A 25,759-nucleotide genomic window follows, 5' to 3' on the forward strand; every position below is an offset into this window, starting at 1 on the left:
CCTGCACAGCATCACTTGTTTCTCCCCTGGATGGAAGGGGCTCCCACTCAATTACCTACACACGTGTTTTACATTTTATTTTCTGGCTGTTTCCCATCTGCGTGAGGTCAGTACAGAAGTGCAGTCAGGTTCTTGCGCTAATGTGAAACCACAATAGAAAGATCAGATAAAGTGACATGAACCACTGAAACAGGAAGGAAAATGAGAGGTCACTTTGTTTCTAAACTTAAAGGCATTTACTATAGTGTCCATGTCAGTGCCCCAGTCTCAGGCAACATGTTAGTCCTGCTGTTTGGGATCCTGTTCAGTAAGTACCTGTGTCTCTCTGTCTTTTACTCCAGTCTTTCCTCTAGTGACAATTGTTATGTATTGTTACAACTGTAAAATCAAGAATTGAAATGAAATGTGAATTGAAATGTGCACTTATTAGATAAAATATAGCAACTTTCATTTCTTCAATCAGACACAGTTCTGTCACAGAATCAGTTTTAGTTTCCAACCCTCTGTACTAATTATAGACCCATTTCGCTAATAAATTTAGCTCAGAAACGTTATGCCAAAGTCGTTACTAGAAGATCCAGAGCAAACAGGCTCTGTTAAAGGAAGGGAAGACAAGGATGTCTCTACTAAAGACGTAGATTTAATGACACGTGCACTTAATTCCACTCCTACAGTTAGCATATCCTTCTGATATCCCACAGGAGTACTTGTTACAGAATAGGAACAACCCAAAATAACTCATCCAGTAGCACAATTTTATAAAGGTTGAGCTCTGATAGCATATATAATAAAACATCATATACAGATAGTTTGAGGGCAGAGTTAAGGGGCACTAGTTGGAACCAGAGCAGCTCCTGCCATGAGACAACCTTGTATCAGACTGTAGTGTGCAACAGCTTAACATGGGTGTCACCACTGAAATATTAGTACAAAGAGCTCAGGAGGTTATGGGAATGGCATTGGGAAGACCTCCTCATGCAGCTTGTGCCTCTGGGTGGAACAGGAAAAGAACTGAGAACATAACTGTTAACTGTCCTTCATTTCCATGAATGGTTCTGTCCCTGGAAATGTACCTGGATTTTAAAAAAACTGGGCAAATTTTTTAGTGAATTTAGTGATTTTTTAGAGACATAATTAATATGTCTCCTTTAGGGATCAAAAGACATCAGTTAATAGTGCTACTCCAGCAGAATTCTGCACTGAAATCCATTTCTCAAAATAGCAAATTTTTTATATTCAATTTTGAAATCTGACATGGGGCTAGACATTTTGTCAATTTCCCAGCTGCCCCTGGTCATGTGACTTGTGCCTGCACTTTAGGAGAGAAATGCTTTCTGGCAGGCTGCTGTTTTTCCTTCTCAATGGAACTGAATGTGTCTCAGTGGGACATGGGTTTTTACTATTGAGTGTTGTTCTTAAATCTACCAGGCAGCTGTTATCTTATGTTAGGGAGCTGTTATCTGGTTACCTTCCCATTGTTCTTTGGTTTGGCTGCTGGGGGGGGGGTGGTCTGATACCACTCCAAATTGCAGTACAGCAGTAAAGAGTGATTGAAGTTTATCAGAGCGCAAGTCACATGACTGGAGGCAGCTGGGAAATTGACAATATGTCTAGCCCCATGTCAGATTTCAAAATTGAATATAAAAAAATCTGTTTGCTCTTTTGAGAAATGGATTTCAGTGCAGAATTCTGCTGGAACAGCACTATTAACTGATTCATTTAGAATTTTTCTTTTCCCATGACAGTATCCCTGTAAGAAAATTCAAAAGAACATGCATGATGTATTGTGATTCTCATAGCCGTGTCCATAAAGCATGTCATATATATTTAATATGGTATATTATGTCCCTTTTAAGGTACTTCTTGAAAGGCACTAATGCTCAGCAAAACTGTGTCCTTGGAAATTATTTAAAAATTTTGGCCACTATGGTAATGAGTGGGGTAGAGATGGAGAGGTACAAATTAACAGGTCAGAGATGATGAAAAGTCTAACAGTTTGGTGCTCTTGTACATGTCTCCATCATGGTCCTATCACCACGTGATTATGCCCAGGGGTATACGCTTTTATTAAAAATGTACACATCTCTTATCTCCTCCTTTCTTCACCAGTGTATTCTTAAAGCAGTTTTTTGTTATGGCTCTGGTTAACAGGGGAACTTGAAGTTGTTTGCAGGCGGCACGGGAAGAGTTGTTTTGCCGACTACTGGTTTACGTTGCTGCCTGGAAAAACTTTGCATTTGATTTATATCTATCCAGGATACATTATGGATTCATATGTTTTACCCATGCTCAAATGGATTTCCCTAGGTGATTGGGTTTCTTCTCATGGTACAAGAACATACTGCCAGATAATTTCTGTATGTGTTTGCTCACATAATACACATAGGCAGGTACTGATCTGAATAATGAATTATACTCTTCAAAACATTGTGTTATATATTGGAATAAAACAATAACAATCAGTGGTACAGGCTGATACATTAGATAGGTATAAGAAGGGGTTGGATGGTGTTTAGCAAGTGAGGGAATACAGGGATATGGGAGATAGCTCATAGTACAAGTTGATCCAGGGACTGGTCCCATTGCCATTTTGGAGTCAGGAAGGAATTTTTCCCCCTCTGAGGCAAATTGGAGAGGCTTCAGATGGGGTTTTTTTTGCCTTCCTTTTGATCAACTAACAGTTATGCCGTTTAAAATTAGGGATGCACCGAATCCAGGATTCGGTTCGGGATTCGGCCATGATTCAGCCTTTTTCAGCAGGATTCGGACGAATCCTTCCGCAAGGCCGAACCGAATCCTAATTTGCATATGCATATTAGGGACGGGGAGGGAAATCGCGTGAGTTTTTGTCACAAAACAAGGAAGTAAAAAATGTTTTTCCTTTCCCACCCCTAATTTGCATTCGGTTCGGTATTCGGCCGAATCTTTCGCAAAGGATTCGCAGGTTCGGAAAATAGTGGATTCGGTGCATCCCTAGTTAAAATAGAATAAAAAGGTTGAACTTGATGTTGATGTCTTAATGTCTTTTTTCAGCCTAACTTACTATGTTACTATAATACATGATAATGGTGATCACTTTACTTAGATACTGAGCTGAGAATCTTTCATTATTTACTGGTTCTATATATTGGTTTCTATATTTTGGGCTTATTTTTCACTGTAGTTCCCCAATGCTCATTTTACAGCATTTTTACATTCTTATTTTGCAGCATCATTAATCTCATGCCCTCCCATCCCTACACAGAGAGACATAAAAATACAACACCCATAAAGATCTGGTTTAAAACATTACTATACCATGCTACAGAGACACTGCTGTAACAGAACATACTAACAACAGAAATATCCAATAATTGAGTTACTTTCTCATCACATCTAGCTTGTGGGTTTCAGTTCCCCTGAAGACCAAGTCTCTGTGCAATGACTTAGCTGTCAAGGAAACAGTCAACAACAAATAAACATGATATTTCTTTTTTACTTTGCACTGGTTGCGTTACATCACACAGACAAACACTTAGGGGCCGATTCATCAAGGGTCGAATATCGAGGGTTAATTAACCCTCGATATTCGACTGGGAATTGAAATCCTTCGACTTCGAATATCGAAGTCGAAGGATTTAGCTCAAATTCTGCGATCGTACCATCGAAGGATTATTCCTTCGATCGAACGATAAAATCCTTTGAATCGAACGATTCAAAGGATTTAAATCCAACGATCGAAGGAATATCCTTCGATCAAAAAAACTTAGGCAAGCCTATGGGGACCTTCCCCATAGGCTAACATTGACTTCGGTAGCTTTTAGCTGCCGAACTAGGGGGTCGAAGTTTTTTTTAAAGAGACAGTACTTCGACTATCGAATGGTCGAATAGTCAAACGATTTTTACTACGAATCCTTCGATAGTCGAAGGTCGAAGTAGCCCATTCGATGGTCGAAGTAGCCCAAAAAAACGTCGAAATTCGAAGCTTTTTACCTTCGAATCCTTCACTCGAAGTTAATGAATCGGCCCCAAATTGTTTGAGCCTGGCTAAACGTTCCCAATGGTGGAGAGAAAAAGAAGAGTAATTGACCAATGCACATTCCCTTGTCCCCTGTCACATAAGTAATATATACAGTTACATGTATTTACAAAAACATGGGTTTTTTTAGTTACAAATTATGATCATAAAATTGATAAGCCACCATACCACGTCAAGGTAAAACCCATATGGTGGTCCCTAACTATTTTCCTTCTGGTCATAATATCAAATGCTAAAGCCTCCCGGCATAAAAGCATTACCTGAAATAAAGGTCTCCTGGATGGTGTGTTGAGATGTAGAGTGAAATTTGGGCAGGGGAGTAATGCTGGGCCTCTGCAGAGCTTAGCAGGTAGGGCAGTTCATCCCTGTAGGCTGGTGTGGTGGGACCCTCTAAGGCTTGGGGCTAAGCAAATGCCTCAGTCACCTTGACCTTGAGCCAGCTTTGACACATATAATGAGGAGCCTTGACATGGAACCTGAGCTTATTTATTTTGCCCAAAGTGTGGTACTAATGCTTCATTTTTAAAATGTATTTTTGATATGTAGTTAAATATACAGTGGTGTGAAAAACTATTTTCCCCCTTCCTGATTTCTTATTCTTTTGCATGTTTGTCACACAAAATGTTTCTGATCATCAAACACATTTAACTATTAGTCAAAGATAACACAAAATGCAGTTTTTAAATGAGGGTTTTTATTATTTAGGGAGTTAAGAAATCCAAACCTGTGTGAAAAAGTAATTGCCCCCTGAACCTAATAACTGGTTGGGCCACCCTTAGCAGCAATAACTGCAATCAAGCGTTTGCGATAACTTGCAACGAGTCTTTTACAGCGCTCTGGAGGAATTTTGGCCCACTCATCTTTGCAGAATTGTTGTAATTCAGCTTTATTTGAGGGTTTTCTAGCATGAACCGCCTTTTTAAGGTCATGCCACAACATCTCAATAGGATTCAGGTCAGGACTTTGACTAGGCCACTCCAAAGTCTTCATTTTGTTTTTCTTCAGCCATTCAGAGGTGGATTTGCTGGTGTGTTTTGGGTCATTGTCCTGCTGCAGCACCCAAGATCGCTTCAGCTTGAGTTGACGAACAGATGGCCGGACATTCTCCTTCAGGATTTTTTGGTAGACAGTAGAATTCATGGTTCCATCTATCACAGCAAGTCTTCCAGGTCCTGAAGCAGCAAAACAACCCCAGACCATCACACTACCACCACCATATTTTACTGTTGGTATGATGTTCTTTTTCTGAAATGCTGTGTTACTTTTACGCCAGATGTAACGGGACGCGCGCCTTCCAAAAAGTTCAACTTTTGTCTCGTCGGTCCACAAGGTATTTTCCCAAAAGTCTTGGCAATCATGATGTTTTTTAGCAAAATTGAGACGAGCCTTAATGTTCTTTTTGCTTAAAAGTGGTTTGTGCCTTGGAAATCTGCCATGCAGGCCGTTTTTGCCCAGTCTCTTTCTTATGGTGGAGTCGTGAACACTGACCTTAATTGAGGCAAGTGAGGCCTGCAGTTCTTTAGATGTTGTCCTGGGGTCTTTTGTGGCCTCTCGGATGAGTTGTCTCTGCGCTCTTGGGGTCATTTTGGTGGGCCGGCCACTCCTGGGAAGGTTCACCATTGTTCCATGTTTTTGCCATTTGTGGATAATGGCTCTCACTGTGGTTCGCTGGAGTCCCAAAGCTTTAGAAATGGCTTTGTAACCTTTGAAATTGAACTCAGGTGTGATAAACCACAGTTAAGTTATTTTTTAACAAGGGGGGCAATCACTTTTTCACACAGGCCCATGTAGATTTGGAGTTTTTTTTTCTCCCTTAATAACGTAAACCTTCATTTAAAAACTGCATTTTGTGTTCAATTATGTTATCTTTGACTAATAGTTACTAACGGTTTTTTATGAGCAGAAACATTTAAGTGTGACAAACATGCAAAAGAATAAGAAATCAGGAAGGGGGCAAATAGTTTTTCACACCACTGTATTTAAGTGTTTGGAATCACACTTTGCATTTCCCTTTCTATAAGCCATTTCAATGAAAATGAAAGAAGGAAGTAACCCTGCCTCCCCTTCCCCTACTACTCCCACCCCCCTCTTTAGTTGAACTCTATCTTTTTTCCTCCTTTCTCATGACTTTATATACATGTTTCAATACTCATTGTTATATATACGGTGTAACATGTATAACATGGATCATGCATGTATGCACTGGACCCCTACATGTTATTTGAAGCTCATATCACTTTTTAAGTGATCTGTGCCAGAATTGTATCAGACATGTTATTGCTGTATCTTTCTTTGATGAAAAATAAAATATAAGTTACAAAAAAAAAAAGTAACCCTGCCTGCCTCCCACTCAAGGATAGGGATGCCATCTTTTCTGGAAAAAAAATACCGACCTTCCTATATATTTATCTTTTTTCCCTATTAATAACTTTGGGATCAACCAGCATTTTTACCAGCCGGGCCTGTAAAATACCGGGCAGGTGGCAACCCTACCCAAGGATCCCTCCAACAACCCCCTACTTGCACCACTTGGAACCTTCAAAAGCGTCTCTATGTGTAACTCCTTTAAAAAAGCAGAGTTGCACAGGTTTGCAGGAGTGATCTTGCACCACTTCAGGTCCTCTTCTGTTGGACATCGCCCAGGAGCATTAGCAGCTGAAACCGTTCTGGACATAGTTTCCACTGCACATGTTTCATGTTGCCAACCAAGCCGATCACCTGAACCCGTGTAAGATAGCACCTACCAATCTCAATTTAAAATGTGAGTTCAGAGCTATAAGGACCAGTAACACCAAATGTTTTAAATATTTAATTCCCCCCCCCCAAAACAGCTATAATAATAGGTAAAGCTTACTTCCCCTTTGATTTTTTCAAATCATCAGCTTGAATTGGGCTTACAAAGTGCCTCGTAGGAGAAAGATGAAAAGGCGATGGCAGCTTGAATTCCTCTGTGGGCTGAACCGGAAATCAGCTTTGTACAGATAAGCTAATCTTTTTTTCAGTGTCTGCAGCTTAACATACATTTACTGAAAAAAGATCAGGAGATTTAGGGCACCAGTGCCTTGTGAGGCAACTTCAGGCAACTTCAGAAAAACAAAGTGATCCAAGTGCCATCCCGCTGACGATTTACATTGTAGCCGGAATTTCAGGGAGATTAGTCACCTGAAGAAGAGGAGATTTGTTGCTGGGTGACTAATCACCCCGAGTAGCCACATGTGAGACCCTAAGGGGCCGATTCACTAACTTCGAGTGAAGGATTCGAAGTAAAACAACTTCGAATTTCGAAGGTTTTTTTGGGCTACTTCGAACATCTAATGGGCTACTTCGACCTTCGACTACGGCTACGAATCGAAGGATTCGAAGTAAAAATCGTTCGACTATTCGACCATTCGATAGTCGAAGTACTGTCTCTTTAAAAAAAACTTCGACCCCCTAGTTCGCCAGATAAAAGCTACCGAAGTCAATGTTAGCCTATGGGTAAGGTCCCCATAGGCTTGCCTAACTTTTTTTGATCGAAGGATACTCCTTCGATCGTTGGATTAAAATCCTTCGAATCGAACGATTCGAAGGATTTAATCGTTCGATCGAAGGAATAATCCTCGTTCGATCGAATTTTCTGTGCTAAATCCTTCGACTTCGATATTCGAAGTCGAAGGATTTCAATTCCTAGTCGAATATCGAGGGTTAATTAACCCTCGATATTCGACCCATAGTGAATCAGCGCCTTAGTGCCTCTTCTCCAGCGTGAACATTTAAGTGGTTCGCCTTTAAGTTAACTTTGAGTATGTTACAGAATGGCTAATTCTAAGCAAATTTTCAATTGGCCTTTTCTTTTTTGTGGTTTTTGAATTATTTGGCTTCTTCTTCTGACTCTTTCCAGCTTTCAAACAGGGGTCACTGACCCCATCTAAAAACAAATGCTCTGTAAGGCTACACATTTTTTGTTATTACTACTATGTATTACTCAGCTCTCTATTCAGACCCACTCATATTCATATTCCAGTCTCTTAATCAAATCAATACATGGTTGCTAGGGGAATTTGTACCCTAGCAACACGATTGCAGAAATTGCAGACTGGAGAGCTGCTGAATAAAAAGGTAAATAATGCAAACACACAAATAATAAAACATGAAAAACAATTGCACTCACTACATCATGCTAAAAGTTAACTCAAAAGTGAACAACCCCTTTAAGTTAAAGGGATACTGTCATGGATAAAAACATTTTTTTCAAAATGAATCAGTTAATAGTGCTGCTTCTGCTCTGAAATCCATTTCTCAAAAGAGCAAATAGATTTTTTTATATTCAATTTTGAAATCTGACATGGGGATAGACATATTGTCAATTTCCCAGCTGCCCCAAGTCATGTGACTTGTGCTCTGATAAACTTCAATCACTCTTTACTGCTGTACTGCAAATTGGAGTGATATCACCCCCCTCCCTTCTCCACCCCCCCAGCAGCCAAACAAAAGAACAATGGGAAGGTAACCAGATAACAGCTCCCTGGTAGATCTAAGAACAACACTCAATAGTAAAATCCCATGTTCCACTGAGACACATTCAGTTACATTGAGAAGGAAAAACAGCAGCCTGCCAGAAAGCATTTCTCTCCTAAAGTGCAGGCACAAGTCACATGACCAGGGGCAGCTGGGAAGTTGACAAAATGTCTAGCCCCATGTCAGATTTCAAAATTGAATATAAAAAAATCTGTTTGCTCTTTTGAGAAATCGATTTCAGTGCAGAATTCTGCTGGAGTAGCACTATTAACTGGTGTGTTTTGAAAAAAACATGTTTTCCGATGACAGTATCCCTTTAATTTAAAGGTGAAGAAACCCTTTAAGGAAGCCATTATCAGACCTTAACTGAAAATAAATCTTCTCCAGACCCAGAGACCAAGGCCAGATATAGACCAGGCTCAAACATTCAGTTTCTTTTGAAGTTCAATAAAAAAAGGCTGTCACCAACAGGTCAGAAGTCAGGCTCTTGAGGGAATTGTATAAGTATTTGGGAATACAAAAAATATGAGGTGCCTCCAAGAGCCGGAGTAATAATGTAGGATCACCATGCTGCCATCTTCTTCTTCTTTATGGATCTTTTTGTTCTATAAAGACATAGAAGCAAAAGTCAGCTTCTCACTCTACTGTACCAATAAACTGGTCTGGGGCTGTAAAACATAAGAAGATTGTGAAACGTTGCCCCTATAGATGAACCCCAGGCAGGTGCAATTTTCAGCGTACAGGAGCACTGGCTCAGGGTCTCAAGCAATTATAATCATTGGAGGGAGTCTAACAGTGATTTCCTTCTGCTTTAAACTAAAAGATCTATGAAACATTCCAGTCTACGTTCAGAAGGGAAACCAGTAGAGAAACCTCACTGATCTGCATACGGTATGACCTGCTGAATTTGTTTAACAAATTCTATCAAATAGAATGTATGGTGCTCAACTGGTTTTTAAATCCTTTTTGTCAGATCCCAAAATGGCACAACTGGAATTTACTCATCAGCCTCATTCCCATTACCGTATGGAGTTGCACAGGGTAAATCTTATCACCGGTGTTATTTGTCATATATATTCTGCCACTTGGAAATATGTTCCAACGCTATGACCTTAGTTACCATTGCTATTCAGAGGAGTTTTAACTCTACTTGTCCTTTAAATCAGATCATAAGGATTCAGTACTCACAGTCCATAGGTGCTTAGCTGATCTGCAAGGTTTGATAATCCTGAACTGGCTGAAATTGAACCCAGACAGATGTATTCAAAGAGCAGAAGCAAGTAATAAAGTGGCAGGGAGCACAGCCATAGAATTTAAAACTCAGGGGAATAAGTATTTATTTTTCAAACCCGGTACACAGCTTTGGTGTATTGATAGTGATCTCTCCCTCAAAAATCAGGTGTCAGCTGTCATGAGATAACAATTTTACCATCTCAAAAAAACACTGCAAGGATTTAACAGCTTATTTCAATGGAGGATAAACCAAAATAAATCCATGTTTTTGTATACTCAAAACTGGGTTATTGCAATGCACTGTATTATGGTCCCCCAGAAAAAGAACTGCACTAATTGCAATTGGTACAAATTGTGGCAGCCAGTCTAATCACCCACATAACACCAGTTTCATATTGGCCTGCTTGCTTATAAATCTATTAGGGCAGGACTACATTGGCGATTCAGCCGCGATCCGACGAGCTGCGCAAAATCGCATACGACGGAAACAAGGTAAGTAATTCAATTGTCGCATTGTGTAGCAGCATTGATGCGACACGACTGTCGGATGCAGTCGCTGCATGCTGCGTCTGCATCCGACAGTCGTGTTATGTCGCATCAACAATGTGACATGATCCGACACTGCCATTACATACCTTGTTTCCGTCGCATCCGACGTGATGCCTGTGATTTTGCGCAGCGAGTTGGATCGCGCCTGAATGGGCCATGTAGTCCTGCCCTAAGTGGAGTCCTATCCTAAATAATCAAGGCCCTGTTTATCTGAAAAAAATACTTGTTTACCCAGGTTTCATGAGTACAATAAGAAGCATTTCATTAATAAAGTCCTATAAAAATTGTATTATTATTATTAGTAACTAATATTCCTTCTTAGATGAAAACTGACTTGAAAACCCAACCAGTCCATGTACTTTCCTTTGGATAATGGAGCACTAATGTTCATTCTTTATTATGAAATGTTCTGGTACATTATTATTATTCACATTTCTTCTCTTCTAATTTTCAGCAGCAACTAAGGGGGACACAGGTAAGTCAAATGTCTTTGTATCTCTTGTGACTGTCTTTAAATAATGTCATTTACAATATGTGATGTGTTTGTATTTTCCTTTTCTTTTTTTCAACACTCCGTTTAGGGATTTGCACCTGAGGCAGCATTACTAGGGGTATAGACCCTGGCAAACCTAAAAAAAACAACTAGAAAATGGAGACAATATTTTTTTTAGTTCTTCATTTTATTATTTTATCTTTTATTTTCCCCATATAAACTATTTATTTTACAGTGTGACTATTGATCGGGTCTTCTCACCACTGACCATTCTGTTGCATAAAATGCAGTAAATGTGTTCATTTTGCAGTATCTGAAATAATAGAAATAATAGAATAAATAGGGTGTCTACATTTTGGGCCTCTAGGAGCCGCATACTTAGGTAAGGCTATGTACACTGGGCATAAAACTGTTTAATTGGCCCCTGGTATTCATTCTTAGGATGTTTTAGCTTGGTACCTAAGATTAAACAGAAGTTCCTGTACACTGGAAGAGTTGTAATGAATTTTCAAAATTTTCTGAATTTTTTTAGAAATATGGTAGAGCATTGCTGTGAGTTTTTGACCTATATAAACCGTAAAACTGTACATATTTGGTATTGGCATGTGCAGGAGACATGGGACTTTCCACATCCGTTGTGTTTATATTACAGAAAATATGAAATTTAAATGTAATTTTTGTAGACATTTAGGGGCCGATTCACTAAATTCGAGTGAAGGATTCGAAGTAAAAATACTTCGAATTTCGAAGTATTTTTTGGGCTACTTTGACCATCGAATGGGCTACTTCGACCTTCGACTACGTTTTCGAATCGAAGGATTCGAACTAAAAATCGTTCGACTATTCGACCATTCGATAGTCGAAGTACTGTCTCTTTAAAAAAAACTTCGACCCCCTAGTTCGGCAGCTAAAAGCTACTGAAGTCAATGTTAGCCTATGGGGAAGGTCCCCATAGGCTTGGCTAACTTTTTTTGATCGAAGGATATTCCTTCGATCGTTGGATTAAAATCCTTCGAATCGTTCGATTCGAAGGATTTAATTGTTCGATCGAAGGAATCATCCTTCGATCGTTTGATCGAATTTTCTGTGCTAAATCCTTCGACTTCGATATTCCTAGTCGAATATCGAGGGTTAATTAACCCTCGATATTCGACCCATAGTGAATCAGCCCCTTAGTAGCCAATGGGGTAGATTAATCAAAGAGTGCAAAATGAAATATCGCCTCTCTCTATTCATTTCTATGGGATTTTTAAAGGCGTATTTATCAAAGGGTGACAGTGAAAGTTCATCGTTTGATAAATAGGCCTTTAAAAAACCCATAGAAATGAATGGAGAGAGGTGGTATTTCACTCTAGAGGTCTGTGGCAATCTCTTACTTCACTCTTTGATAAATCTACCCCTATATCTTGTTATAAAAGTAGGGATGCAACAAATCCACTATTTGGGATTTGGCGAATCCTTGGTGAAAGATACGGCCAAACAAATTACGGCATATGCAAATTTGTGGCAGGAAAGGAAAAAGTGGAAAAAAATCTTCATTTGTGACCCGCCCCTAATTTACATATGCAAATTAGGATTTGGTTCAGCCAGGCACAAGGATTCGGCCGAATCCTGCTGAAAAAGGCTGAATCCTGGGCGAATCCCAAACAAAATCCTGGATTCAGTGCATCCCTATATAAGTGACTGACATAAAATATTTTGAAAGCTTGAAAAACAAAAACAGCAAATAGTTTTCCTAAGTAAACTAAAAGTTCCCCCCAGAAAATGCCTCTAAAGTCGAAGAGCACAACATGTTCAAAATAAAAGTTTGCCAAGCTCCCTTTGGCAGTGAAAGAGTTAAAGTACCCCTGCTATGCTGATGGTCAAATCTCCTTTTGTCTAGTCTCCTTTTGTTCTCTTGTCATCTTTACCTTTCTATAGAATAAAAATAAATTAGAGTAATTACTATATTGATCCTGTATATTTTCCCACATATTGATTATTATCTATCTGAGGGCCTCTATTCTAAGGGTTGAACTGGACTTATCAATCCTTTTCTTTTCACATACTGTATTTAATTGATTATCCTTCTGTGAATGGTACCCAGTTTATCTACTCCTCTTATATATTGGTAACAGTATTGTACATTGTACTGTACTGTATTGTATTGTACATTCCCTGTGTTTTTGTCTCGTTTGAATAACTTTCTTATTCTGTGTTTACTTCTAGAGTTGATCTCCAATCCAGAAATAAGAGTGAGCTCAGATGTGATCATTGAAGGTTCTGATCTGGCCATATCTTGTCATTATACTCCAATGTCACCAGGAGAGAGTTCAGGCCTGCAGTTTGCATTATACAGAGATGGAATCATCTTTAAGGAATTTAGTTATTCCAGTTACTGGTACATTTCCAGGGCCCGGGCTGAGCAGTCAGGAGATTATACATGTGCAGTTAGACTCTCAAATGGACAAGAACGGAGAAGCTCTAGTGTCGATATTAAAATACAAGGTAAGAATCCACATGCATGTTTTACAGTTTCTTAAAATATACTGAAAATATTTTATTTAAGGAACCTGTCCATCATTGAATACACAATCCTTTTATTTCATATTAATCATCATAAATCAGTGATGTGACTACAGAGGGAGCAGAACCTGTGACTCTGGGGTCACTTCTATCAGTGCTGCACTTGGGCAAGTGACAATCCTCCAGTGTTCAGTACTGATAAAAGTGCAACTGTTTCTATTTTCTTCTAGGGGCACAGACAGTTATTGTGGGTGCAGATCTTATAGGCACCAAAATGTATAACAAAGGAGCCTGGTGTTGTGTTGAGGGGAAACCAGATGCAAGAAGGGCATTGGGGCATTTTCTATCCCTAGGGGTTTGGTGATCATATTATGCGGTTTCTTCAACTGTAAAAGATCTATCCGACATTCCAGATTATTAATGGTCTTTTTCTTTCTTTCTTTTATTACATTTGCATCCACTGACTTAGTTAGTTAGTTAATTTTTGTTAGTTCTTGTTAATTTTCTAATATGGTATACTTTTTGACAATAACATACTATTTAGTCGACTGTACCGTTCTCTCTTTTTCTGCATAATATTTGCTGTCTATTGATTTTATTTGTTTAATGTGAAAAGCAAATAAAATATTTCAAACTACCAAATACCTGCAAATTGGTTTTCAAAGAATGGGGATTCTTGTTGTCATATGTTTTTATATAAAAGATGTATATAAGAGAAAAGGGGTGGTGACTGGTTTAAGTAAGTTAGGTGGAGAAACAAATAATGCCCAAGAATAAAAAAAGTCCAAATACTCCGAAGATCAAATATAAGTGTTCGATACTCCATGGCTTAAAAGGAAATTATCCAGCAACTCCAACAAATGTTGGTGCTGCCTCATTAATCTGCTGGTCCCAAGCAGGCAAAGTCATGTCCCGACTTTCTCAAGGCTGATGGAGTGCTGCATTTCCCTAGAGAAAGTCAGGATAACGCGTTGGGAACATATTTAACAGATTTTATTGATGAACAATCATTTTCTGGTAAATTATAAGTGCAATATATATTTCTTTGATTAAAGATGCTGGTACAATTTTACACAATGCGAGTGCACCCCTTTTTTTAATTGTTAATGATGAAAAAAACATTGTTATAACAACAGGTACGACAAGGACCTATTTTGTGTTCATTAAGCTGTGACTAACCTTCAGCCACAAAGGAATTGTCTGTGTCATGTTTTGAGCTTGTTTTTTGACAACTTTCTTCCCTTGGTTGTATATATTTCAACTTGAGGGGAGCTATAGTTAGGACGGAGGACTAAAGGTAAGGACTAATGTTGTAAATACAAAGTGCATATTAATTTCATAAACTTTCCTTATAGAGCTCTTCTCACAGCCGGAAATAAGAGTGAATATAAACCCAATAACAGAAGGAGATACCTTGTCCCTAACATGTGACACACAGAGGAGCCAATATGGAAATACCCAACTGGAGTTTTATTTTAACAAATGGACAATTGGACTCCTACAGAGCAGGACTGGTCAACAATTTAAGCCTGGGCAGTTCAGTCTCTCCAGTGAATACCGAGTTCCATCAGTTCAGCTGCAACACTCTGGGGATTATTCCTGTGCAGCAGCAACACCAGATAACAGAGTTTATAAACGGAGTTCTCCTATAGCTATCCAGATAACTGGTGAGTAAGGAATAGCTCCCTTTGTCTGATTCCTCTGAGGGAGGCCTAGATATTACAGATATGTTATTGCAAGTGGTAACTACAAACATTGTTAAAAGCAACTCATCAGCTGACACTATTATTCCATTCACTAGGGCAGTGATCCCCAACCAGTAGCTTGCGAGAAACATGTTGCTCTCCAACCTCTTGGATGTTGCTCTCAGGGTCAAAGCAGGTGCTGATTTTTGAATTCCAAGCTTGAAAGCAAGTTTTAATTCAATAAAAACCTAAGTATAGTGCCAAGTAGAGCCTCTTGTAGGCTGCCAGTCCACATAGGGGCTACCAAATAGCCAATCACAGCCCTTATTTGGCACCTCCTCATCTTGTGTTGCCCCCAACTCTTTTTACATTAGTATGTGGCTCACAGGTAAAAAAAGGTTGGGGACCCCTGCACTAGGGCAATGGCCATCTGGGATTTTCTTAAAGTAAATGTGGCTACATAGTTTTTATTATTTGCCACATTAGACAATAGGAACTGCCAGTGCCTTCAGAATATGAGTAGGATTCTGTCCCCAATAAATAGTGACTGTCTATGGCATTTTACAGCGGCCCCACTGACATTTGCCAGAATCCACAGATTGCCAGTCTCATGCAAGTTGTTGTTATAGATACAACTTTTCTTTCTAATTTTGGTTCTGTACATGACCACAATGAATTTTAAATGAAACAACTCAGATGCAGTTGAACTGCAGACTTTCAGCTTTAATTCAGTGGATTGAACAAAAAGATTGCATAGAAATGTGAGGAACTAAAGCCTTTTTTTAACACAAACTGTATTAACCCCTCTTACACTCCCCACCATATTAACATGATACATATATCATCATTGCTAGCCTTATTACCATACACATATTTTATAAAGCTTATCTCCAAATGGCACAATTATTAAAATGATCACATTTATTACTCTAGTAGATGATTTATATTTCACCTGCAGCAGTATCCAACCCTGATGCACCCATCCAATCATTATCTTTACCCTGTGAGGGTGTGAAATAGCCCCCCCCTCTGATTTTTCCTTCATTCACCACCCAGTCATCAAATATTTCTTCCATCTGATCATACTCCCATAGTGAGGTGCATGAAATACCCAATGTGGCAATGTTACTCAATTCATGCAAAGTCAATTCAGGGGATAAAGGTATATGGCACTGGCCTAGCCACACGCCAGTAGTGAATCCAATAGAAAAGAATGCCAATATCTGTGGTTGCAGCAAACGGGGTGATCCCAAATTTATTCAATGGATCTACACAAAACTTTCAAATGATCAGACGTTTCGGGACCGCATGGCCCTTCCTCACTGAGCATGAAATGCCCCTGCCCTCAACTACTTTTAAGCTAATATCCAAACTAGAGAGATGATTCCACTATAGTGCAGTATTTCTCAATTGTGTTATCACACCACTTAGTGAGTTTCCAATATAATTAGATTAAGTGCCCTTTCTCCATTCAGCTAATTCAATCTGTGCATCCTCTTATCCGTTACTCCAAACCATATAGTGTGGCAACTTGTACAGTGGGTACTTACAAACGTTTAAAAGGTAATGTGCATTGAGAAAAAGCTCTATAAAAATACTCTGACATAGTGTAAAATCGTAAATATTGTAATAGCCAATAAGGTAAAAATTACACTCACGGTATTCTTGTTACGAAATTGCATATAGTCTCTTAGAGTCACCGCCGTTTTTTTTTGGGTTCTCTGGGTGGTCGGTATCGTTGGTCTCGCTCACCGCATACAAACCCAAGGCACCTGGGGGTGACGTCACTGCCTTGACGCGTTTCGTCTATTGACTTCTTCAAAAGGCTTCATAATCACAAGTGCGCATGTCTCTTAAATGAGGATGGTTGTTCCAGTGACGTACTGCTCCTTCCGCCTGTCACTTTCTTTGTTTATAGGTCGCCATAGCAACCCTTTACCAATGTGTCTCCATCGTAATCCTTCACTCCCTTAATCAACTTTACGTTAGAAGATTTACTTTCTTTTTTTTCCCCACGCGTTATTATGATGATTCATTCAGACTTTTGTTGAAATAACAAATCTGTTCTTCTCTTGGATGGTCTATTATATCACATTAGTTGCTACATAAGGGTAAACAAGGCTTTATACGGAATTAAAATATATTAAAACAGTCAATGATAATAAAACTATCTAAACCGATGTGTAAAATAGGGATGCACGAAATCCACTATTTTAGATTCGGCCGAATCCTTCGTGAAAGATTAGGCCGAATACCGAACCAAATCCAAACCCTAATTTGCATATGCATATGCAAATTAGGGGTGGGAAGGGGAAAACATTTTTTACTTCCTTGTTTTGTGACAAAAAGTCACGCGATTTCCCTCCCCGCCCCTAATTTGCATATGCAAATTCGGATTCCGTTCGGCCGGGCAGAAGGATTCGGCCGAATCCTAATCCTGCTGAAAAAGGCTGAATCCTGGCCGAATCCCGAACCGAATCCTGGATTCGGTGCATCCCTAGTTTAAAACAATATTACATTTTAGAGTTATTATCTGCTTTTGTCTATTTCAACCAAAATGTCTTATAAAAAGGCTCTCAAATTTATATCAACATTTAGGCCTTTAGGTGTGAATGTTTCTAAGCCATAAATCCATCTGCTCTCGCATTGTAGAGAGGTTTTTATTAAATCTCCCCCTCTCCACTTGTTTTTAATCTCCTCTATGCCCCGATATGTCAGACATGCAGGGTTCATACAGTGGACATCTTTAAAATGTTTTGAAACACTATGTTTCTCATTTCCTTTCTTTATATTGTTTACATGTTCTCTGATCCTATCTCTCAACATTCTGTTCGTTTTTCCCTACGTATTGTAGACCGCATGAACATTGTAAACAATATATAACATTCTTAGTTGTACATCTGATATTTTGTCTGATTCTAAATTCTCTTTTTTTACCATACCTACATGCTGTACATAAAGAGCATGGATAGAAACCTGCCCATGCATGTTCTTTATTTTCTGATTGTTTTTCTTTTGTGGTGCAATGATTACTTGATAAAATTAGTTTTCGGTTATTTGCTTTCCTAAACACTACCCTTGGTTTATCTGGAATCATTTTTTCTAGTTCTGTGTCGCACTGCAAAACCCCCCCAATGTTTCTTGATAATTTTACTTCTACTTCCTGCTAGAGGGTTGTAAGTGTTAGAAAATACCACTTCTTGTTTTATCTCTGCTTTGTTTTCTTTCATTTTCTCTGTCAGTAGGCTTGCTCTTTCTATTCTATCAACTTTATCTCATGATCCTTTTAGTCATTTTCCTTTATAATCTCTTTCACCTATTATTAATTTGTTCTAACTGATTTTTTTGTACTATTTCTTCACTACAATTTTTCTTAATTCTACACATTTGGCTGCTTTTTATCCATTGTGGATGGTGATTGCTACTTGGTATAACATAATTGTTCACATCTACCTCTTTAAAAAATGTTCTAAAGTGTAGCTGTGTGTCTTTTGGGTAAATAATAAAATCTAGGAAATGTATTTCTTCATTGCTATAAGTGAGAGATTATTCTATGTTGAGATCATTCTTATTCAAAGATGCAACATACTCAACTAGAGAACTTGAAGGGCCTTTCCAGACAATTACTATGTCATCTATGTAGCGACGCCATAGGATAAGGTTCGCCCCCAGCTGAAGGTAATGAAGAATATGACCCAATAACCCATATGCAAATTCGCATAGCTGGACCAAGTTCCCATGGCAGTCCCACATGTCTGTAGGTAGTATTTACATTGGAACCAGAAAAAAATTATGTTGCAATATGAATTCAATTCCTCTTAGAATGAATTCCATCTTGGAGTTTGGAATTAATCCATCTCTTTCCAAAAAATGAGCTGTAGCCTTGAGGCCCTATGTCTAATTGAAGTATAAAGGGATTTCACATCCAACGTTGCCAGTATCATGTCTGATTCCCATTTCAGATTTTGTAGGACTCTAATTACTTCAGTAGAGTCTTTTAAATATGTGGGTAATGATATAACAAGCTTTTTCAGTCTTCCCGAGGGGTTCAATGGATCCTTATGGATTTTCGGCAAACAGTGTAGCATATGCAACATTGGTTGTTGTATCCTCAAATACTTCCATTCTGCCTCATTAAGGGGCACATTTACTAAGCTCGAGTGAAGGATTCGAACTAAATAAAACTTAGAAATTGGAAGTTTTTTTTGGGTTCTTCGACCATCGAATAGGCTACTTCGACCTTCGACTACGACTTCGACTTCAAATTGAATGATTCGAACTAAAAATCGTTCGATTATTTGACCATTCGATAGTCGAAGTACCGTCTCTTTAAAAAAAACTTCGACTACCTACTTCGCCACTTAAAACCTACCGAGCACCAATGTTAGCCTATGGGGACCTTCCCCATAAGGTTTCTAAGCTTTTTTTGATCGAAGGAAAATCCTTCGATTGATGGATTAAAATCCTTCGAATCTTTCTAAAATCCTTTCGAATCTTTTTCCTTCGATCGATCGAAGTATTTGCGGTAAATCCTTCGACTTCGATATTCAAAGTCGAAGGATTTTACTTCGATGGTCGAATATCAAGGGTTAATTAAACCTCGATATTTGACCCTTAGTAAATGTGCCTCTAAGTATCCCCAAGGTTTTAGCTTCATTCAATAAATGGTTAAGCTTCTGGTTAAATGTTCCAAAGGATTGGTATCTAGATTCTTGTATGTTGTAGCATCATCTAATAAACTTTGGCACATTTGTATGTAATTTTGTTTATCCATAATTACAGTCCCACCTCCCTTGTCTACAGCTTTAATAACTGTAGTCTCATCTTTTCTCAGCTGTTCAATTGCTAACTGTTCTTTTTTTGTTAAATTAGATCTTTTCTTTTTTGTTTTCATTGCATATTGTAGAATATCAAGGTCTTTTTTGTATCAATTCTTCATATAACCTTATATACTATATTGTCCCTTTTCATTATAAGGGATGTATTCTGACTTTTTTTTCAAGGAAGTGCGTATAAACTTCTCTTGGGTGTCCTCTTGGTTAGTTGTGTGATTATTATAATTTTATAAATGTGATCATCTTGTGCAAATGCTTTTTTTAACATTATTTTTCGAATGAATTTTTCAGTGTCAATATACATCTCAAATTTATTAACCTTATTTGTCGGTGCAAATGTTAGTCCTTTTTTTGAAACATTTGTTTCTTCTTGTGTGAGGTTTCTACTACTTAAATTAAAAATCCCATTTTGTGTTGTTTGTGTAATTTCTTTTACTTTATGTTGCTTCCCTGCCTGTGTGCCCCTTCTTGTGTTTTCCAATATTGGTTGTGATTGCTTTCTATCATCCTTTGACCTCTTGTGTCCCCTTTCCTGTTGTTCTGGTGCCATGAGTTCATTTGTCTCCCACCCCTTTCTATATGTTGATGGTTTGTCTCCCTTCCTACACCTTTGTCTTTGTATGGTTTTTTGGGTCTTCCCCCTAAAAAATCATTGTCATTGGCACCCAAGGTGCCTGGGGGTGACGTCACTGCCTTGACGCGTTTCGTCTATCTTTTCTTCAGCAGCCTTTTGTAGAAGTCGATAGACGAAACGCGCCAAGGCAGTGACGTCACCCCCAGGCGCCTTGGGTTCGTACGGACTGCTAGAACCGTCAATATCCTTTTCTATTGTCACTTTTAAGCTAATGACCCACTGAGTGTGAAAGACTTTACTAAATATGTTTGAGTTTGCCAACTTTGAAGACCCAGAAATATTTTTCTTCTTCTTTACTGATTTTGGCCGTGGGCCCAACAAATGTGGGGTTATTGAAACAATATAGAATTGTGACTACAGCACGGTGGCAATTACATGTATAATACCCCCAGAATACACAGTAGAATGGCACAGTGGCACTTACATATATAATACCCCCAAAATTCATAGTAGGATGACACAGTGGCAATTACACGTATAATACCCCCAGAATACTTGCTGCCTACTTGCTCTCTCCGGATGCCAACAACCCTGATGCGCTGCTGTGTGCGACATCCCCCCCACAGTCCCTGATGCTCGCTACATTTGTAAGTGAAACATTTGCCCTTCAGTGACCCTTGCTCATACTCACTACACTTTTACCAGTCCGGTTAGACTCTCTAACTCTCAGACAGAGTAATGCATCTACTGGTGAAGTTGTTGGGCATGGGCATAAGCTTTTCTGTACATGTGCGTTGTGGAAACTGTAGTCCTGCAACTTCGCGGACGCGGACCCCTCCGCATTGCGGGGTCTGTGGGGGCCTTAGTTATGCCACTGAGAAAGGAATAGTATCCCCTTTCTGATACATAAGTAGTGATGGGCGAATTTGTTCCGTTTCGCTTAGAAAAAATTGGCGAATTTTCCACAAAATTTCCAAAACAGCGAAAAATTTGCGAAAAATAGGAAAGTTCACAAAACAATCATGAAATTCGGACGTATTCACTCAAAAAACGTGAAATTTGAAGGTTTTCCCAAAAAAATTGTGAAATTTGAAGGATTTCACTCAAAAATCGTGAAATTTGAAGATTTCACTCAAAAATCGTGAAATTTGAAGGTTTTCACAAAAAAAAACTGAAATTTGAAGGATTTCACTCAAAAATCGTGAAATTCGGAGGATTTCACTCAAAAATCGTGAAATTTGAAGGTCTGAAAATCAGAAATTCACGCCGGCGAAAATATTCGCTGGCGGCGAAACGCTAGAATTCGCTGCAAATTCGTGCCAGGCGAATTTATTCGCCCATCACTAGCCATAAGATTTAAACGCAGACATCAGTGGGGAGACATACCATAAAGCTATATTACAGGGAGTGATTATAAAAGGAAACGGTACATTATTCAGTTTATTTGTGTCTGTGGTTCCCTGCTGATAAGGCTTATGTTTCTACATGTGTTTTACTACAATTATTATTCATAAACAAATTTCTGCTTGATATTATGTATTATAAACCAGTATAAACAAGTTATTAAATATCACTTAACAATTCTCATCTCACTCTAAAAAGGCAAAGTAAAGGTGTCCCTACATGGGCAGATCTGCTCATTTGGAAGGGTGTCCAAACAAAGGGATTTTGCCCCAATATTCCCACCTTGAGTGAGCGATATCATAGATATTTTACCTTGGCCCTTAGGACCCAACAATCAGATCACTTAGCCAGGAGTTTGGTTGGTTTATGTGAGTTACTATATATCTAGACAATCTAGTTGTGGTCTGGTCTGTTGACCAATGTTTCTAGCGACCCTTTTTAAATAATGAAGACATATAAAAAACACTGGAGTCTTTACAACTTGGATAAAACTTACATGAAATTCATTAAGAGAACCTGCCACTCCATATTCCAAAATCATGCCCTTACTTAGCAATATACCATGTGGATAGAATTTAGATGCCAGTTGCCAATGCTGCTTCCTTTTGCCAAACATGAAAATAAACAGCATTAAATAATATGGTACAATCTGCAGTATCAGAAAATTTGTTTGTAAATTGCATTAAATGCTATTAATATTTCCCAGCAGCACCAAGTGGCAGCGCCTAACAGCAATGCTTTTTATTTACAGTTTATTTGGTACTAAATGGGTTATACTACTTTCTTGTCATGCTAATCCTATCATTTGATTTCTCCTTTTTCCCCTAGAATTGTTCTCTAAACCAGAACTGAGAGTGAGCTCCAACCCTATTACAGAAGGCACAACCTTGACCCTGACATGTGATACAACTCCCAGTACAGTCAGCACTGAGGAACTGCAGTTTGCTTTCTACTGGGATGGGCAGGAGGTGCAGGGGTTCAGCTCATCCAATCAGTATCAAGTTGACTCAGTTCAGCTAAAGGATTCTGGGAATTATAATTGCAAAGTGCAACATCCAGCTAAAAGTATAAATAAAACAAGTGAAGTGTCCTATATTCAGGTAGTAGGTAAGTACATATGTTCAATTATGGGCTTAAGGAGTATCCAGATTGCTCTGAATACTTAGACTGTTGCACTAAAGATAGATAGAATGATTACCCCAACATCGCATTGCAACAGCAGGAACAGGGGTCCCATTGCTTTTTTTACCCATGAGCCATATTCAAAAAAATGTCACTAAAAGGCTTAGAGATCTGTTATTCACCGTCATATCCTCCATAAGGCAGAGCTCATTAAAGGAGAAGGAAAGCTATTGCCAATAGACTATTGCAATAGTGCAAGCTAGAATGCTGTATTTATTCTGTAGAATGTTTTACCATACCTGAGTAAAAATATCTAGAAACTCTCTGTTTGTTTAGAATAGGAGCTGCAGTATTAACATGTGTGACATCACTTCCTGTCTGAGTCTCTCCCTGCTCTGAGCTCAGATTACAGTAGAGAAGGGAGGGGGGAGAGGAGCAAACTGAGCATGCTCTTGCCCAGGGCAATGAGGTTTAAGCTGAAGGCAGGAAGTCTGATACAGAAGCCCATGTGTACACAATAGAAGGAAAGAAATGCTGTGTTTCTTTTGACAGGGGACTCAGAGCAGCACTACTTTGGGGGTTTACTGGTATATTTAGATGGACCTTTCTGATAAGGCTTACTTAGTTTTAATCTTTCCTTCTCCTTTAACTACTATAAACCATCTCTTAGTTGAAGGTGGTGTTTTTGTTTCTCCAATAGAGAGTAATCTGTGCTTTGAGAGAAAGATGTGTTGGCTCTAGTCCCAATCGCTACATAGTAACATAGTAACATAGTAAGTAAGGTTGAAAAAAGACACATAGTACATAGTTACATAGTTAAATTGGGTTGAAAAAACAAAGTTCATCAAGTTCAACCCCTCCAAATGAAAACCCAGCATCCATTCACACAACCCTCCCTACTTTTAATTAAATTCTATATACCCATATCTATACTAACTATAGAGCTTAGTATCACAATAGCCTTTCATATTATGTCTGTCCAAGAAATCATCCAAGTCCCTCTTATAGTCATTAACTGAATCAGCCATCACAACATCACCCGGCAGTGCATTCCACAACCTCACTGTCCTGACTGTGAAGAACCCCCTACGTTGCTTCAAATGAAAGTTCTTTTCTTCTAGTCTAAAGGGGAGGCCTCTGGTACGTGATCCACTTTATGGGTAAAAAGGTCCCCTGCTATTTGTCTATAATGTCCTCTAATGTACTTGTAAAGTGTAATCATGTCCCCTCGCAAGCACCTTTTTTCCAGAGAAAACAGCCCCAACCTTGACAGTCTCCCCTCATAATTTAACTCTTCTCTCCCTCTAACCAGTTTAGTTGCACTTAGTCTCTGCACTCTCTCCAGCTCATTTATATCCCTCTTAAGGACTGGAGTCCAAAACTGCCCCCATACTCCAGATGAGGCCTCACCAGGGACCTATAAAGAGGCAGAATTATGTTTTCATCCCTTGAATTAATGCCCTTTTTTATACAAGACAGAACTTTATTTGCTTTAGTAGCCACAGAATGACACTGCCCAGAATTAGACAACGTGTTATCTACAAAGACCCCTAGATCCTTTTCATTTAAGGAAACTCCCAACACACTGCCATTTAGTGTATAACTTGCATTTATATTATTTTTGCCAAAGTGCATAACCTGCATTTATCAACATTGAACCTCATTTTCCAGTTTGCTGCCCAGTTTTCCAGTTTAGACAAATCACTGTGCAAAGTGGCAGCATCCTGCATGGAACCTATAGTTCTGCACAATTTAGTATCATCTGCACAAATAGAAACAGTACTTTCAATGCCCACCTCCATCGAGTTCAACCTTTTTTTTTTTTTATTAACTACCTATCTGCCAGTAAATACTTAAAGATACTATTAGAAGCACAAATATCATTGTTGTTGAACTATAGCTCACCCTTAGAGCGAAATGACCTGGGTGTAAAAACCCCAGGTCCGACACTTCAAAGTTTTAATCACGGTAAATGTGCTTGTAAAGTCAGCAATACGAACCCACCGCATCTATCTGCTGGCCCAGGTGCTGAGCCCCGAACCCGTAGCTTGAGGCAAAATTACATCAGAAAAAAAAAGCACGCACTCCTGCAGCCAGCCGATAAGGTAAAAAGGAAAAGATTATTTCATCTCATTAAAAGTCAGTAGTCCTGACGCGTTTCATATCAATAGACACGTAATCATAGCCACAAATGTTTAGCAAACCGTTACAACCTTTTAAACCATGTTAAAGGAAATGACGTCCAGATCAGCCCTACGTAAGGCTTGTTTCCAGATCCCAACAATTAAAAAAATTAACTCTTAGCAAGACGAAATGCTTTATCTGAAAGGAATATAATAAACATTTCCTATATCTGCAAAATCTTATAAACGTTACCTTAAGCGGCAATTCAATACAATTATATAAATATATAAACAGTGTTTCATACAATTACTAGAACAAATTTTGAAACAATGCTTGCCAGAAACAATTTCTACAGATTTTCACTACTAAGGCAGCGCTTAAAATAAAAGGGAAAGTGTTCTTCAGAAGCCTTTTGTAGAAGTCGATAGACGAAACGCGCCAAGGCAGTGACGTCACCCCCAGGCGCCTTGGGTTCGTACGGACTGCTAGAACCGTCAATATCCTTTTCTATTGTCACTTTTAAGCTAATGACCCACTGAGTGTGAAAGACTTTACTAAATATGTTTGAGTTTGCCAACTTTGAAGACCCAGAAATATTTTTCTTCTTCTTTACTGATTTTGGCCGTGGGCCCAACAAATGTGGTGTTATTGAAACAATATAGAATTGTGACTACAGCACGGTGGCAATTACATGTATAATACCCCCAGAATACACAGTAG

General features: G+C 38.8%; 1 protein-coding gene across 1 annotated transcript in view; it reads left to right on the forward strand.

The window, feature by feature from the left end:
• Window positions 1-1,926: 1,926 nt before the first annotated feature.
• LOC121397343 (Fc receptor-like protein 5) overlaps window positions 1,927-25,759 on the forward strand; it is a 38,105-nt gene continuing 14,272 nt past the window's right edge. The window contains exons 1-5 of the mRNA XM_041573979.1: window positions 1,927-1,969; window positions 10,752-10,772; window positions 12,999-13,277; window positions 14,651-14,962; window positions 22,622-22,900. Of these exons, the coding sequence (XP_041429913.1) occupies window positions 1,927-1,969; window positions 10,752-10,772; window positions 12,999-13,277; window positions 14,651-14,962; window positions 22,622-22,900 (934 nt within the window). The remainder of the gene's footprint in view (window positions 1,970-10,751; window positions 10,773-12,998; window positions 13,278-14,650; window positions 14,963-22,621; window positions 22,901-25,759) is intronic.

Source organism: Xenopus laevis, chromosome 8L, assembly GCF_017654675.1.
Source record: "Xenopus laevis strain J_2021 chromosome 8L, Xenopus_laevis_v10.1, whole genome shotgun sequence".
NCBI lineage: Eukaryota > Metazoa > Chordata > Amphibia > Anura > Pipidae > Xenopus > Xenopus laevis.